Source organism: Hippoglossus hippoglossus, chromosome 14 (genome assembly GCF_009819705.1).
Source record: "Hippoglossus hippoglossus isolate fHipHip1 chromosome 14, fHipHip1.pri, whole genome shotgun sequence".
In the NCBI taxonomy this organism is placed as follows: Eukaryota; Metazoa; Chordata; class Actinopteri; order Pleuronectiformes; family Pleuronectidae; genus Hippoglossus; species Hippoglossus hippoglossus.
The window spans coordinates 22370269-22388553 of NC_047164.1; the positions used below are offsets into that span (position 1 = coordinate 22370269).

At 42.2% G+C, this 18285-nt stretch overlaps 1 protein-coding gene across 2 annotated transcripts; it reads left to right on the plus strand.

Annotated features, from left to right (window-relative positions):
• The first annotated feature begins 128 nt into the window (after positions 1-128).
• fez1 (fasciculation and elongation protein zeta 1 (zygin I)) lies at positions 129-17345 on the plus strand. 2 transcript variants are annotated; one of them, XM_034606003.1, is made up of 10 exons: positions 139-426; positions 3768-4123; positions 8174-8261; positions 11283-11369; positions 12303-12471; positions 13503-13834; positions 14613-14693; positions 16052-16127; positions 16212-16277; positions 16382-17345. In XM_034606003.1, exons 2-10 carry the CDS (start codon positions 3798-3800, stop codon positions 16396-16398), a joined length of 1242 nt encoding a protein of 413 aa, XP_034461894.1. In that variant the 5' UTR covers positions 139-426; positions 3768-3797; the 3' UTR covers positions 16399-17345. The 2 variants fall into 2 exon arrangements, with proteins under 2 accessions (XP_034461895.1, XP_034461894.1); XM_034606004.1 differs by lacking the exon at positions 11283-11369 and having other exon boundaries at positions 129-426.
• Positions 17346-18285: the final 940 nt, after the last annotated feature.

Genomic DNA, 18285 nt, shown 5'->3' on the forward strand with positions numbered 1-18285 from the left:
GGGGGGAGGCAGGGACAAAGGGAGACAGGAGGATAGAGAGGGAACTAAGGAGGGAGGGAGGGAGGGAGAGAGGGAGGGGTGAGCAGATGTCGTCAGAGGCCTGGCAGTGCGCAGGCTCCGTGCGCGCTGGGCTTGGATGCGTATTGATTGGAAAACAACGGGCTGTGGGAGGACAGATCAGGGAGGCTGCGGGCTAACGGGTGAGGGAAGGGACACGGACCAAACCACACCACCACGCTGCCATCTTTTCCTCCCCGTGATATTGTCCCTGTTCCTGCTTGTTCTCCATTTCACCCTGGAATGACTGGAACCGCCGCTGCTCGTCCGTCGCTGCGAAAGAGGGATTAGACACAAGATCCCGATCGCCTGAGAAGCTCCTACTCCTCCATCACCAAGCCCCAACACCCAGCGGCTCGTCCACTGCAGGTAATCCGTCTTCTCTGTGCCTGTCACCGGCCGCACACGCCTCCGCGCCCGCGCCCGCTCCAGAGCCCTGACCCTTCTCCGAGGTCCTCGCTGTGCATCATCTTCCCTCCATCCTCCCTCCTCCTTGTAACCATGGTTTCCTCCGTCCATTCCATCCTCTCCTTCCTCGCAGCTCTTCTCTCCCTCCCCCACCCTCCTCCTTGTTCTTCCTTCTGATGAGCTGATAACATGCGCTTGCTGATTGAATGATCTCCATTTCCGCCATGGACCGCTTGAATATTGATGTGCGTAAAATGCGCCTCACATATATTTGTGGGACAAACCCCTCAACGATGTCACTGTTATTTTTCCCCCAGTAATGACTCTGAGTCATCCAATGGCTGTGACTGATGTGAATGATCATTTCAATTCATATTCCTGATACACACCAGGATGGATTATAATATATATTTTGTTATTGTTCTTATCTAAAATACTAAATAACCACCATGTAAACAATGGACAGTCTGTAGGTGACAAGCTTGAGGGAGAATAAAGGAACAATGTGCTTTGGATATCTGCAGTGGAATTGTTGGTCAGTTTGTTGCTGGATCGCATGTGGTCCCATTGGCTCCCTTACATTAAACGACCTCTGATGAGCTCTTGTGATTGGCTCTTTTATCTTACCTGTATCCTTGTGGAGGAGGGGGATGCACCTGAGACCAGCACCACTTTCAGTGAAGGTCAGATACCCCCCAAAAAAGAACACCTCCACACCTTCCACTCTGCGGTCAGCTTTAATGCAGATGCTGTGATTTCACATTTCATTTTCCGTTGGAACAAAAATGTTGTTCCGCGTCCATTTTGCTAAATGGATCCAGCAGTAACTAGAAAGGCCACAGCATGACGGGAAAGTGCTATGGGCATGTTTTCACCATGTGAAGCAGCAGTGCATCAGTACCTCCTGCAAAGAGACCCTGTGGCAAGGTTAAAGTCAGCTGCTAATTTCCATGTTGACATTGAAGACCAGAGCACCTTCAGTCAATGATCTCGAGAGTCACCACCTGTCAGTCACTGTCACATAAAGGAGGCGGGGGGCAATTAATTGATCCGCTATTAAATTAGAAAAACTGTGACTTATATCTAATAGTGAATTCAGATGAAAACAAAACGTAAATAAAAACACACTGAGGGACACAGACAGAGAAAAGCTATAAAGAGAGAGAGAGGGGATGTAATTGTGCAAAACAATATCCGGCTGCAGACGGAGCAGCACTCTGCTGAGTGGCGTGCTGGGGGGGAAGAGGCTTGCACAAGCTGGTTTTGAAATGGACTCCTCTGTACTCACCCACTTAGACCAGGCCACGGTCCAGCAAAGCACACAGGAGGAAATGTAGGCCTGACTACTGTAATTACACTGCGTCAGACGGCCTCACTTAAAAGTCTAACTGCAGCATTAAGTCCACCATTGACTGATGCCACCTTCTGCAGGACTACACCCTTTCACTATTATATGAAATTGTATAAAATTTTCCAAAAAACTAATGGCCCTCACCGGCACCAGGTGAAGTTCCCAGTACTTTATTTTATCTGTAGACTGTACATTTGAGCTGACATGATCTTACAGTTACTGTGATTTGCGCTCTCTTAATATATTCAATTTCGGTCCACTTTTAAGATATTTAAAATGAAGTAGAGTTGGATGAAGAAACACAACCATATCCCCCCATTATTAACAAAGTAGAGACATAAAGCCCAAGTGTCCTGGCTGCTCCTTCTCGATAACTACTGTTGGAAGGTGAGGGACAGTTTCTGTTGTTGCTATTAGGTTCATTCTTTCTTGTAATTGTCACATGTTAAAGAAAATGGAGGAGTAGAACAGGAAACAAGGAATGCTATATTGTTGGGCCCAATAATCAGCCGCAACATTAAAACTACTAGTTTTAACCAATAACCTGTTTTGAACCATCAGTATTGTAATTTAAAGCTTATTTTGTATTTAATCTATTATTTTCCATGGTCTTCATGACTTGACCAAGTCAAACAATGGTTGTAATATTATGGCTGATATCATAATCTATAATATTAATAAAAAACAAAGAGACTTCTTGGTATGTGATAATACTGTTTGTCCCAGTAGAACCACTGGAGGTATAACTCACACATGCCAACAACAACAAACCCTGCTCCAGTTGATTGAAGAATGGAAGGGTATAAGTGTGTATATATATTTATATTACTGTGGGGTTAACTGTTAGTATTACAAACATATTACATACACATTAGGATTTGGTGAATATGTCTTGGATAATTCAGGAAACCATATTCATGTAGTGAAAACCTAGTTGTAAAAAGTCAAAAGTCTTTTGTAGAGTGCATGAACTCTCACTCCTCTGTGGGACAGAGAAAAGGCTTCAAACCCTTTTAAAAACTATGACTACTGAGCGGAGGAAATTCAGAATGATAACTTAGAGACTTAGACTTAACAAATTTAAAAGGGAATATATAAATATACCTCATCCTGTCAGCACCAAGATTTGACTATATTCTCCTCCATGGTTCACCAAGCTGCCCCAGTAACAGACTGAACTAAATGCTCAAGGGCTGTAATAAAATGAAAATAAAAGACCCAAAATATGACTATGGATCTCCTGTGGCCTCCTGGTCGCCTGACTCTTTGTTTGCTTCTATATTTAATCCAAGATTAAATATTTAGTATTAAATCTGTTTCTGAACACTGAAGGTGGTGAGAAGGGATTGAGCTGTAAAATGTATCCATGTTTATATCTGACATGTTTGCATTGACAATGAAAGTTGACTCTCAGAGCAGCAGTATAATTATCTATCACAATTTATGACGCCATTTAGTGAAGTTATAAATAAATCAATCTTGACACCTAGATATTCAGCATCAACCCCCTAAAGAAACCATTGGCCATTGATGTGCTTTGACAAATCGTCCTGTAATATCATGTCCCAGGAACTTGGTAACCTCATCACTGAAATCCCTATGGAGTCAGTTAATTAACTGTGGGTTACCAGTAAAGCCAACTGGTTTGGTTCCCTTTGGGGCCTGGTCCCCTTCTGGCACATGCACCTCCATCTCCTCTTTGTCTAGACAACATGGTGCCATTGCGGATGAGGTGAGGCCGCCATGATTTAGGAGACGCCAGATAAATCCTTCTGGGTTATTAGTAAATCTCGCAGATGGGGACAGATTAAAAATAATGAGAGGTTTTTGTGCTTTGACTGATCGGGTCTTCAAACATGTCCTGCAGCAGTGGCCTTTGAGAGAATGCTAAAGAAACGCAGAGCATCAGTTTCACGAGGATCAAACCCTTCACTGTGTCTGTTTCACGCAGGGCTTGGACATCAACCTGACAGGGGACATCATGGAAGCCCCTCTCGTGTGTTTGGATGAGGAGTTTGAGGATCTAAGGCCGTGTCGGATGGATGAGCTGGACAATCCAGAACTGGACCACTCCTCTTACTCCACCACCACCACCGTCCCACTGGCCACCATCACCCGGGAAGACTTCTCTGAGCTGGAGAACTTCTCTGAGATGATGAGCTTCAAGTCGATGGAGGACCTGGTCAACGAGTTTGACGAGAAGCTTAATGTCTGCTTCCACAATTACAACACCAAGACGGAGGTCCTGGCACCCATACGCAACCAGTCACACAACCAGGAGGATGAGGAGCAGCTGCAGGATGAAGAGTGAGTGACTAATGTTAATATTGTATAACAAGAAAATTGTTTTCTGGATCTCCGCCCATCAGCAGCCATCTGCTAAAATGTGATTTCCAGCCTGCAGTGATTGGGCTGTCATAGAGACAGTTCAGAATGAACTGGTGCTTTCAACACTTAAAACCATTCAAAAGCATTTGTAACTTCTACTTTGGGGTTTTTATTTACTTGTACAGTATCTATAGTACTGTACATTTGAACAGAGACCAGTCAAACCGAGGTTTACATCATGGGGACTAAAATGACTCAGGATGGGGCTGACACTGCATGTTCTGTTTTGGGCAGATGTACAGATTGGTTGTTGAGTGGTAATTCCCAAAGTGTCTGGGTTACTAAAGTGTTTGTGCTGGAGGGAGAACAATAGAAGTTTAAAGTATACAGGCCCATTGTCATAAAAACAGCTAGATTTGGTTTTGGTCAGTTGTATCACTATTGATAATTCATCCATCCTGGAGCCCACCCGGGGGAGGGGGTTCACTCTGGACAGGTCGCCATTGTATAGTATTGATAATTATCTATCAATATTATTTTATTTTAGAACATAGGGCAATTATCAATATCATCGTCATGTTTACATGTGGCCTTCGAATCAGCGTTGGGAGGTTGCTTCTGGCCCGTCGTGGGTCTGAGGGGGAGCACGCCTGCTCATTTAGGTTTGGCAGATGTAAGGCAGAATTTAAGTGAGTTCTGTGGACGTCAGTTTTCTACAACAACTTTCATGCCATCTTTAATCCACGGAAGGAGATGAAGGAGATGGATAGCACAAATAAAAAGGAAAAATACAACAAGAGCAACAAGAAAAAAATATAAGAAAAACAATCAAGTAAAGAGACAAAGAAACAAATGAAAGAATTAACAGAATTGCAAGGAACAATAAAGTATTGTTAAGTGGGGGGTCTGCTGGAAGCTGCAAAGTTAGAAATAAGCAACAACATTGTTCATGGAAAGTATCTAAAATCCTTTTCAGCTGCATTGTTTTATCGACTGCAGATAACTGAAATAATACCTTATGTTTATTTTATTTCTATATTACTGTTGAACTCATAATATCCTACTATAGATAATTATAACCACAAATATGGTGGTTATAATTAAAATACCACAGCCAGACTCTCAGCACACACTGGAGCAGAAGCCTCCGGCCCTTTATGTAAATCACACTTGTATAGTCATTATGCTGCTGCTCTCACAGCCGAAGTCAAGGCCTAAACAGTGGCTCGGCAGCCGGGCACGACACACATGACGACAACCAGAGTGTTTCCACACACACAGACCGCAGCATCCTAAACAAGCAGTCAATCAGGGGCCTGACCCCACCCTCCACCAGTCGGGCTGCGTGCTGAATTATTCAGAGGGCAGCGTTGCATGCCTCAGTTGGCTTTGGCTCTGTGGGTCTGTCTCCGTCTCTCCACCAGCTGACTGCCACATCCTCCACCGCTTTTTTTTTTTTTTTTTTAAACACAGGCGTCCTCACACTGTGAATATGAATCAGGCTAAAAATAGCCTGAATGTAGGTGTAAGAGGAGAGCGCTTGGAGAGGGATCACATGATTCTTCAGACACTGTTAAATCGCCTCTATTTATGCTGTGGACGATGATTAAGGACACAGGACTGTGGGTGGATAGAGTTTGACGGTACTACACTAATCTGCATGTTATTACCTTGAATAAAATCCTAATGCTTTACACTGATTGGTTATGGCACATATGAGGAAAGCAGTGTAGATATATTCAGGTCAAACATACCACCTCCAATCTATTGAGTCCATTAACAATGTCTCATTGGTTATGTTTTTTTTTTACAACAATTCTACTCAATAATCATCAATTGAAGTTCCTAACTAGTCATTCACCTCAGTGCCACTCAGACACAGAATACAAGCAGCTATTAATAGAAAGTGAGACAGTTCTGAAGCTCCTAACACTGAAAATATCTCTTTTCATTCTGATTTAAACCAAATTCTCTCGACACTAAATCTGCTGTTTGGTTGAAAACAGTTTGTCACAAATTTAGTCCCAATCCCTTAAGTTAACTGATAGGATACAGATAAATTGATGAGAATATGAAACAGCATGATTCCTCCTCTGTGGCTGAGGGCCAACAAACACAGCAGGTCGATGTTGTCACATGGGGATCCAGTTCATGTCGGCCAGAGACCACGCCCCCGTTTTACGTAGGCAGCATGTGCTGGTCATGTGATGTTGTTGTTGTTTTTGACTGTGGTATATTTGATTCGTTATTGTTCATTTGAAGGAAAATATTCAAGATTCAAGAATATTATTGTCAAGGTGCAAGCAAAACAAAATATGCAAATATTAAATAAAACAACTTTATATTAAAATATAAGCTAAACAAAATCAAATGAAATGAAATTCTTAAATTAAATATTAGTAAATGCAAGGCAACAAGGGTGCAAAGAGCAAACAAAAGCATGAGAGTACAATTAGACATTTGGAAATAAAAAATTGTTTTACTCCTAGTTCTAAAAACATATTTGAGTTGTGATTTGCTCCCGTGGTGTCATCCAAGTATAAGCTGCATCAACTACTGTTCAGAAAGTTCACCCCACCAAGCTGAGCTTTCACTTCTTCCTTGGGTCCAGTGCATCCCACAGCAGCTGAGGGTTAATCTGCAGAATGTGCTGCTCTGTTCGTGTGAAGCCTCCGTCTGCGTCTGTTCCTCTAATGGTTTGGCTCATTATGTTGCTGTAGGATGAAGCTCTGACCACAGCTGTCTTGGTCTGTCTTGCTTTATTACTTGTCTTTCTCTCACCACTCTGACAGAACTACATAGTTGTGCTTCCTGCAGTGCAGTATATGCCTAATAATGTAGTTACACTTTGTTCCAACACTGCCCTTGTACTGACCGAGGGTTCATCAACTAATGTTGTTGTACCTCTGAGGGCTGTTTGAATTAATCTGCAACGTTTCATTTACCTCTGCAAACGCACGTTTTGGATTTACCTACATTTCTAGAATATCTGGAATTTAAGAATATGGTCTTGTTCTTAAACAATTCAACATTACATTGTTATGTATCTGTTGTAATGTACATGCAGATACATACATACGTATGTAGTCAGCTGCTGGTTAGCTTAGCATCAAGACTGTAAACTCTAAAGGGCTAAATTGTCAATAACTTATTTCAGTGTGCTAAAGACAGACATTGTTCTCTGAATATTCAGTCTGTTAACAGAATGTAGGCAATCCAATGTAATTAGGAAAATATACATTTAGCACAAATTTACTTAATGTTACATCAAACATAAAAATGGTTAAACAGTGCAGTTCAGTATTTAGAAGGTTTATTTCACATCAACATTTATTGTTTAGTTTTCTGCTAAGGGTTAAGTGTAATAAACGCTGACCCTGTTTATGTGCTGGCGCTCACATCCGTGGCTCACAGACATGGCTGGTGAGGTAAGCTGTGAACTCAATAGCGTCCACTGTGTGATGGGGTGTGGGCAGTGCCATTGGGAGCAGGGCAGCAGGCCTGGAACAACCTCTGCAGAAACACAAAGGCTCTGAGACAAAGGAGACTTCTCTTCCAGTTCTGTTTCTGTCCGGCTCAGACAGACACTTGCTCCGGGTGCAGCCAGAGACCAGCAGCACGATGATGTGAGAAGCTAAATCTCTGCTCAGGAAATCTTTTAACGAGTAGTAAGCTGTGCTTTATTTTCTGTTGTGCATTGTTCCTCTGCAGCCTCCAGCTCGGCACATTGGCCACCATCAGTGACTTGTCTCATTGAAATATTGACTGAGTTGCAGGCTGCTGAAGACGGGTCTGAGTAAACCGCCTTTACAAGCTGGCAGATAAAACAACACACCAAATCCTCGTCTAATGCTGTTATATAACTGTGTAACTACACCGTGTGTGGATACAGCAGCTTAGCATCGTAGACGGCCTTTAAAGCTGAGGGCACCAACCGTGTTTTTGTTTCTTTGTTTCTTGTTGATATTTGTGTTACCTGAAAGTTACTCACATGTGTGCATCTCTGTGTTTTTGTGTGTGATTTGACAGTGTGTGGGATGCTCTAACTGACAATTACATCTCCACCTGGGACGGCCCTGATTCAGAGGGACTCAACGGCAACCTTTCTGACCAGGAGGTAAATGGCATCCACATCTTTCTTTATGTGGTTTATAGGGAACGACTATTAGGTTTGCTATTGATTTTTTTAAACTAATTTTAATTTATTTCCTATAACTTTTTCGCTACATGTATGGTAAACATTTATTTTCTTTTGCTGATAAACATTTTATTTAAATGTCTCTCTTATAGAAATGTTCTTCCCTCTTCCTCTTTATAGTTGATTTATAGTTGGTCTACATTTTATTCACCTGTCCTCAGGAGCAGTTTAGTACCATTGCAAATTCACTGGGATGATGTTTAGTTAGCATGAATCTGTGCCTCAGAAGCATGAACCATGAATGGACAGCTGATTCTGATACTGTTTCTTTACACATGTTGTGCTGCAGTGAGTGTGGTTTGATTCAAACTATTACTAGAGGTCTGAGCCAGGAAACAGACTCACAGCCCCAGAACGGGACATGTTTGTTCTTATCTCTTATTCCAGTGGCTACAGATAGTTGCATAAATGTTCTGTTGTCAGCATTTTAAATCATGATCCTCACAACACATTATTGTTTAGTCCCTTGACATGGTTTTAGATTTCTGGAAATGTGTTGCGGAGGAAAACTGAGCTGCTGACTGGCTTGTTCTTTTTGAGGCTTAATCTCGTGCTGACACGTGAAGACCATGCCTGAGCAACCCTGACGGCTCTGCCATTCAGCAGAGCTTCCACCCCCTTCCTTAATTGGCTGTCACATAGAACTGGACAGCAGCTCTTAGCAGTCAAGGCCGTGTTTGGGCTGGTCAAGGCCTGAGCAGACATGTCGTCCCAGAGGGAGAGGCTTGCTGTGAGAATGCACCAAAGTACTCATGTGCTGTTCTTGTATTTTCACTCCAGTTGTTTATATTCTCCCTTTATTTGAAAGTAAATGTTTTCTTGTGGTCATTTGGTTTGTAGGTCAAGCAGTTTTATCTTGTCTTTAAATAGGTTCACACGTTCTGTCCTGAGCTGCCTGTTCTAATGAGGTTAATCTATTTATTTTAAACAAATCCACATTATATGTCTTTCTGCTGTGAGCTGGGAATTCTTCAGGAAATAGCAAATGAAAAATCTGTCATGAACTGTCCTACTGTATCAAATCATTTTTTTTATTATTTATTATTATTATTTATTTATTTATTACTTTTTTATTCCTACTTGCTTTGGTACAACTGCTCAACAAGGGAGAAGTAAAGGAGTTCAATCTACTATAAAAATGACTATAAATACTATTAAGTATGAATGAAACATGGAAATGTGCAAAAAGTAAAGAAAAATGTGTGAGACAGAATCACAGTGAAGTGCAAAAAAAGTAAATTAACAGTGATTTAACAATAAATGAATGTAAGTAGTGCAGTGTTTGGGCTGTTTGGCCTGTGGTGATACTTGCGGCAGCTTTCTTTCTTTAATTGTAAAAGTGACGTACAGTAATTGAGCAGCTGCTGCACAAAGAGCTGTTCACCTGTTAATTCAAAGTTGAGTGAAGCTCGAGTCAGTTCACAGAACCTCAAACTGGACAATCAAATGTCATTGCCGTTTTCCTGATCGACAACATCACATACGTTGATGAGTCCCAGCCGCCGCTGCTACAGAATATTAGTCACTTAATTTTTGTAAGTATTGAGCCTATCGCGAACGGTTGTGTTCCACATTCAGACGCACAGATATTTCTTGAATTATTAGATAGATGTGGCAAACTGAATGAGAAGTGTAAAGTGGGTCAACAGTAAGTGAACAGTGTAGCAGAGCACTGATGGAGATGTGCAGAAAGAGGAGGAACTGTATAACTGGATGGCCACAGGAAGGAGGAACCACATGAGCACAGTCTGAAGCTCTGGCTAACAGAGTAGAGGTTGGGAGACGTTGTCCATGAAGGAGAGAAGTAATGACCACATCCTCCTCTCTATGGCTACACACACAGGACTGAGCTGCTCCTCTGCATCACTTTGTTGTGTCTGGTGTCGGCTGCCACTCTCAGGCCACTGCCAGCAGCCCACAGCGTAGAAAATGGCACTGGTCACCACAGACACATAAAACATCTGCAGCATGACACTGCAGACGATGAAGGACTGACTCTGACTTACTGACATGAAGTTCAAGGTGTAGAGTCAATAATGAGCAGTAAAGATAAGTATAAGACTCTAAAGCCGGCTATCAGCTCCTTGAAGCTGTAATTTGGCAAGAAGGTGCTTTAAGCTAAATGCTAACACCACCCTATGCCCACCATGACAAAAGCTGGCATAAAGGTAAAAAGTGATGTTTAGCAGGTGTAATGTTCCATGTTGTTCATCTTTTAGTTGAGCAAATGTTTTTTTTTCATTTGCACTAAATAGGTGGATGGGAGTGGCATTAGTTTTGCAGGAATTTGGTCAGATAGCAAAGTGACCTGTTGACATGATGATGGTGCTGGATTCATGTCAGAGGGTCACCTACGTGATTGAATTCCGTCTGAGTGGAGAGAGAAGAATGTCTGAAGGAAATTGTCAAGAAATTTCACACATGTTGCAAATAAGGAAAAGTCAGGGATTCCCTAAAGTCAGAAAGATTCATCCTCTGGTACCATAAGTGTCAATAAACCAATCCCCAATAGTGCAGTTGTTGATATTTTTTAAATCTGGACCAGTAAAGCCCACATTGCCGTCCCTATAGACCCACTTCATGCTGCAATTATAAATTAACTATAAACTGACAAATACAAAACATTGCAAATAAGTCCATAAATAAAGTCTAAACTATTTAAGCAAGTTTACAAATAGAATCGTTGATTGCTTTTTAAAAAGCGATAATTAATAATGTAAAACCTTTCAAATTTTCAAACATGACACTTGCAAGTAAGTGTGCTCCCAGACTGATCTCCATATCCTAGACACTGATCAAAAAATGATGATGTATTTAGTTTAATATTCCAATGCAAAGTGGCAGCTACGAGTCTTGTTAGCCTAATTTTCTAAGTTAGGCCTCCTGTCGGTATTTATTACTCTGTTGACTGGTTTCCACGTTGTGTTCTGCTATCTGCAGATTCACGAAAAAGAGGAGGAAGAGATGAATGAGAAGAATGACAACGCCAAATGCCTGAATGAAGAGCCTCTCATAACAGCTGATCAGGTGTGTGTGTGTGTGTGTGTGTGTGTGTGTGTGTGTGTGTGTGTGTGTGTGTGTGTGTGTGTGTGTGTGTGTGTGTGTGTGTGTGTGTGTGTGTGTGTGTGTGTGTCTGCCTGTCTGTCTGTTGTGGGGACTGTGTGTGGTTAGCAGGGGTGTGTAGAGTGAAATGGGATAATGTAGAATGGGCCGTGAAAAAATATGTCTCAATCTTGTATGAGCTGCAGTATTTTCTACAAGCTGAACGTCTGTAAAGTAGGAGTTGTGGTAATTTAGATGTCTGGTGAAAGAAAGGCATTAACAAGGGGTTTATCCATCGCTGAATAAAAGAAAAGATCTGATCCTGGCACTGCTCTTGAGCTGGCAGACACCTGGCTTAGTCATACTGTTAGAATAGTTGGAGACGTTCCAGTCACCCTCAAAAAATGCTTACACACTGCAACCCAACAGAGCCTTTCTGCTTTAGGGCCAATCACCATCACTTCTGTTTTATTTGCACTAAACATTAAAGGTTACCGTTGTTCTTTTTCTGCAAGATTGTGTAGATAGACACGTGTATTAGAAACCTAACAGTAAAAAACAACCTGTCATTGTTGATTGTGGCCTTCACATTTTGATTGTTCAGTCTCCATGTTGTTTGAATTGCAATTGCACTTGCGCTGATCTGAGTGCCGATGGGCATGTTGGCATGTGGTCAGGAATATTGTTTTCCAACTGGAGCTGACCTCCGCTGCTGCAGCCTGTGTCGACGTAAATAATGGATTTAAGTACATGTATCCTTCAGGAGGAGACGTTTGGTATTTCACCGGCTCCATTTTACTGATAAATGACGGATATAAATGTGTGTGCTCTTACCAGTGTCTGCTCATCACTTTGCTGTCCGTCTACTTGTCTCCCTATATCTCTCCATCTAACTCTGTCGCTCTCTCTCTCTTCAAGGTAATTGAGGAGATAGTTGAGATGATGGAGAACTCTCCGGATCCTGGTGAAACAGAGGAGGAGGAGGATGAGGAGGAGAGCAGCCACTGCTCCTCCAGGACCAGCCCCTCACTGCTGGAGGAGATCCGGCAGCTGTCCGAGGCCTCCAACAACAACTGCTCCTACGAAGGTGAAACTAGAAATAATCCATGTTAATTCTTTTGTTTAATTTATGCAACTTCCTATCTGACACTGGGGCAGCAGCTGGGGAGAGTACTCTGTTCACTCCGAGCACTGCTCCTGCTCTTGTAAAGGTAAATCTCCGCTGGTCCAAGAAACAGTTCATCAGTACAATTGAAGTATTGTCACTGAACCTCCTCAAACAAGACCGTGCCACAAGCTGAACATAAAAAATGACATTTTCATGATTTATGGATTTTTATATGAAGACCAGTTATGATGAAACACCAGCACAGACTGCATTAAATATGCAGTTTATGCTACGAATTACTGTCTGTAAATCTTTGTTTAGGGGGGAAAAGGTGAACTGAGCACCCCCCCCCCACACACACACACACACACACACACACACACACACACACACACACACACACACACACACACACACACACACACACACACACACACACACACACACACACACACACATTCACATTAGTCATCTGATTTCAGCAGGACCATAGGTGAGAGTTCCAGACGACACAGTGTTCTCTGCCATAAGGCCTCCCTTTGCTGAGCAGATTGGAGATCCATGTGGTGGGAGTGAACACGGCAGTGCGTTGTTGACACATAGCTGTGTGAATAGATCCTGGCATGTATTAAGATCATACATAGTTGTTCATTTTTTCTGGACTCAACTAGCAGGGCATACAATTTAAGGGGAGAAATGTCTTCAGTGCTAAAATGAGCCAGTGTTTGGTTAATATCTTTCTTGATAATTTTAATTAAATTAATGATATTGCCACAATGTCACAGAAACCAACAAATTGCAGACACCTGCAGTAAATATTAGCTCTACTGATTTTGCAGTTTATTTGTATGGCACATTATCATCACAGAGATCATTCAATGTGCTTTATAGAAAAAAGAAGCATAAGAAACCAGTGTTTAGCACTGTGTCTGAAAGTTTGGGTAAGGAAATATACTTTGGCACAAAACAACATCCAACTGTCCTTCTCTCTGCATTCATCTGGTCTACAGGCCTGAGCCTGATGCCCAGCTCAGCTCTGGTGGAGCTGCTGCACCGGGTGGAGGCTGCCATCCTGGAGTACTCCGAGGAGCTGGTCAGTAATCTGGCTCGGCGCGAGGAGCTGGAGTTCGAGAAAGAGGTGAAGAACACTTTCATCACGGCCCTGATGGAGGTGCAGAACAGGCAGAAGGAGCAGCGAGACAGCAGCAAACGTCGACGCCGGGACAAGGCCCTGAGCCTGCAGGGTGGAGGCACGCAGTCGGTGAACGTGGGGAACGCAGGGAACGCAGGGAACACAGGCTCCATGGGACGCACAGAGAAGACAGGGAGCATGCCTGTCAAGGTGAGAGGGAGGGAGGGACGGCCTTGTTTACTTCATACACTTATTAACATTTAATGAGTACATGTATGTGCGCCATAATTGTTGGGCCTGTCACACAAACGTTTGATAACCTTGTACTCTCATCACTGTCAATACATCAGAATTTATTGTGCAAATACGTATATTCTTGATTAGGTTTGCTGATGAATATGGACGTCCATGTTTAATCCAAAGTAAATAAGAGAAAGGTGAAACCACAGTGTGTGTCAGCTCTGACTCCCCCCCCCCCCCCCCCCCCCCCCCCCCGACCCCCAACTGTGAGCATAATGGATCTCAGGTCCATTAGCTGCTAAAGTATCTTCCAGGAAAGATCCTAAAGTGCAGGTGACCCATTGTCTTCATACAGTAAGAGCCCAGTCCAACCTGCTCCTGTCCAGTAACAGAGAAACAGCCTAATGGATTTTCCCAGTATTGGTTAATCTCAGGTGTCTGAGGCTATAGTGATGAAGTCATGTGAATGTAAACATGACATAACGATGCAGATGCAGTGTAAACAACCAGGATCAGTGTATCTCATAGTGACTTAATGATAATTACTAACATGGTTTGTGTGACATACTGAAAATGAAAATGAAATATTCTTATCTTGTATTAATCAATGAATTGTGTGTGTGTGTGTGTGTGTGTGTGTGTTTGTGTGTGTGTGTGTGTGTGTGTGTGTGTGTGTGTGTGTGTGTGTGTGTGTGTGTGTGTGTGTGTGTGTGTGTGTGTGTGTGTGTGTGTGCGTTGTGCCCTGCAGCGTTTCAGCATGGAAGGACTGTCCAGCATCCTACAGACGGGCATCAGACAGACGTTTGGAAGCACAGGCAACGATAAACAGGTAAGGTCATTAGAAAGAGCGGGGGGGGACCCACAATTTCTCTGACCCGCCCTGTACACATTGTAGCCTGGCAACCTTTTAGTCCTGTGCTGCTTCCTGCACTTATGGATAGAAACATATTGACACTGGACAGTAGACAGCAATATTACAAGGAGTACATCTGTAAGACTGATTATTTCATTCAGTTCACATATTTCATATAACATAAAGTCATCAGAAAACGGGGGTTGCAGTTTGACATGTATATTTCGACACAAACTAGAAGTATTGGATTATTGTGAGGTTCTTGCTCCCGGGGCCTTTTCATGTGTGTTACAGCCGTGAGGTGACAACATGTATTTACAGTGTGGAGGGGCCTTCACTGTGTTGTACCAGCCGTGCTGCTGGCTCATGCTCGGGCCCTTTCAGGCCGTGGGCCCCAGAGCAGTTGCTGCAGCTTCACTGGCTTTGTTTACATCCCTGCGTCAGCACAAGGCTCAGCTGAGGTCATATGATCGTCCTTCTCTGTGTAATTTGATCTCTGCTGCTACTGTAAGCAACAGCTCTGCAAGAAATAGGCCTGTTTTTGTCCATAATACTGTAAATGTCACAGAGATGCTCACGTGACAGGTTGGACTGGATTTGTTTTAAGTCATAGTTGGAAATATTGGTCTGCTTAGCTCCAGTTATCTTCTCAATAGGATTGGGAGTGATTGCAGGTATTTTGAATTTACCCTTGTGTTTATATGTGTGATCACAGATTATGACGCATTATACAGTCCATTGACTTTTAAAAGACCTGTTCTGCATTTTGAGAGATATGCTTCTCCATCAAGAATTTGATGAAAAGATCAACAGCAGCTAATTAGCTTGGTTTATAGACTGGAAACAGGAAAATGAAATGCACATATAGCGTGTTACTAGCCTCCACCACTGCTCAAAGAGCTTTACATCACATTACACATTCACATTCATAGTGTTCTTATGTTTCTAGTACTTTGTCTAGACTGATACATTATATTTACACACTCACACTCGTCCTGGGTCATTGGGGGTTCAGTGTCTTGCCAAAGGACATTTGGACATGCAGACTGGAGGAGCCGGGTATCAAACTACCAACATTTCAACCTTCCAATCGGACAACTCGCTCTACCTTCCTCAGCTATAGCCGGCCCAGCTTCTAATTAAAGGACAGATTTGGGAGCAGTAACAATCTTTTAATCTGACTCAGGGCAAAAAAGCAAAGTGGTGCATTTCCAAAAATGCTGAAATATTACTTCCGATCTTTTGATTCAGTGCTGTGTCCTCACGAGTGACAGGAAGCTGTCGTCACAACCAGATGTTAACTTGACTTTGAAATGTCCCACTTTTGTTTTTAGTATCTGAACACAGTTATTCCATTTGAGAAGAAAGCCACCCCTCCATCTGTCGACGACCTGCAGATGCTCACAAAAAGTAAGTGTCCACAACTTTTCTATAAAACGGCGAATGAAAACAAAAGGGTAAATATATCCTGAGCCTTTGTACGTCTTCCACCAGTTCTTTATGCCATGAAGGAGGACAGTGAGAAGGTGCCCACACTGCTAACTGACTACATATTGAAAGGTAAACACAACAACACAACTGACTGCTGAAGATAAAGTCAACTTTAAAGTAACGTTGTCTACTCACACTGAGACGTAACGTTATTCTCCATTATTCTCTTACAGTCCTGTGTCCTACCTAAACCACCGGTATGCCAGGAGCCACAGTGTGACGGAGGGTTCTCCCCCCCCCGAGGGCCTTTCCAGACCCTCCCCACCTCTGGCCCGAGCTGCATGACCTCCCATCTTTGACCATTATCAACCACGGATCCTCACCATCGACATTATCGTGTTCACCTCAACTATGACTACTGCCTTTTGCTGAGCTCACCTTCTCCCTCCCTGCACATTTAAGTTCAGGCCAGACTGTAAAATGGCCGCCGTCTTAATACTTTAACAAGTGGGGCGGTAAGTCCCGTTTGAAAGGACTTCACTAACGGAGCATGACATGCTGTTACTGACACAACACCACTCTGGTACAGGGATACAATGTCATCGCGGCTTTCTGTTCCTTAATCTCTTTAGATTTGTCTTCTTTCTTTCCTCTAACAGAATTTCAGTGTTGCCAAGTTTTTCTCATCAACTGACCTCTTAACCACAGTCGATTGTTGTATTCTTTGATTCTGTTTCAGAAAAAAAAAAAGTGATTCATTTGAATACAAAAGCCATGCACCTTTTTCTGCCGACTTAGTACTGTAGCTCCATGTGAATAAACAGAAACACACAACTATTACGGGTGCGGTGCATCACAAAGCTTTTCTTATTTTGTTGTTTCTTATACTTTTTGTTTCACTGTCTTATATCCAGTGCTCTTCTGACTTTTTGTAATTTCTTTTCATTTGTATCTCAATATTTGATATAAAGTCTGATTTTCTATTTTATTTACTGTCATGAGAGCGACAGTGCGCTGTGCACTCCACCCTGTCCAGCCACATGGAGCTGTATTTCTGAGTTATCATCCCCTGACGAGACGAGCTCATTTCAATGAAGGCGTGCATATTTGCATATTAGCATATTTAAGACTTCCTTTGCGCCATGTAGGTGAATGTTACATCCTTAATCGCAAATTCTAATAAACATTCTACCCGAATGCTGTGTGACATGTGCGTCTTTCTGTCTTGACCCCTCAGGGAACATCCTGTGTGGATTAATCTTGTTTTTTTTTTTTAACCTTACTCTTTTTTAGAATTCATTCTTCTGACGATGCATCAATTGAAAAACGTGCCGCATAACAACATACATTATGATTATAATGTTGAGCATGCAAATGTCCTCTTATTCAAATGTTATTGTTTCAAATGTATCTAAAGGCCCCCTTCAGACATGTTTTAGAACATGTACAAAAATACATTGTCATGTTTTTGCCACAACTTATTGGAATTTTTGTCCTAAAATCCAACTCATACATCCTCATGCAAAACTGAGATTTAAGATTTCTATACAGAAATAGTGTATAGGGCATATTGTCCTATCAAGCAGCCTAACTGCACAGCTTTACCTTGAGGGAAGAGGAAAAAGAATTAAGGAATAACTATCAAAATAAAACATCTCTCTAAATAATCCGTTATGCTTCTTATCATACTCATTTTAATGCTTTATTGTGTTTTCCAGTAAGTCAAAGGTTTTGAATAGTCACATATATAAATTGTTCCACCTCAAAATACAACATCATATCTTCTTCACACTTTTTAAGTATTATAATGTCTACAACTTGTAATACTTATAATAAATAATCTATGATCATACGTATCTGTTGAATCAGTTTAACAATGACTGCTTTAGAGCAGCTGATCATCAGGATTGTTCCTGCCTTTCACGAACAGAGAAGCTGTGCTGCCCCCTGGTGGCGGAGCTGCAATCTTTACGTCATGTCTGGGAACGTGTACAACGTCAAATAGTAAACTTCACTAAAATACACAAATTTCCAATAGAACCTGAAAGTGACGTTAATATATAAACTTCCCAAACCTCCAAAAGGGATCGTAACGACTGATTGAAGGCAGGATCCCCACTGAATAGGACGCACTCTA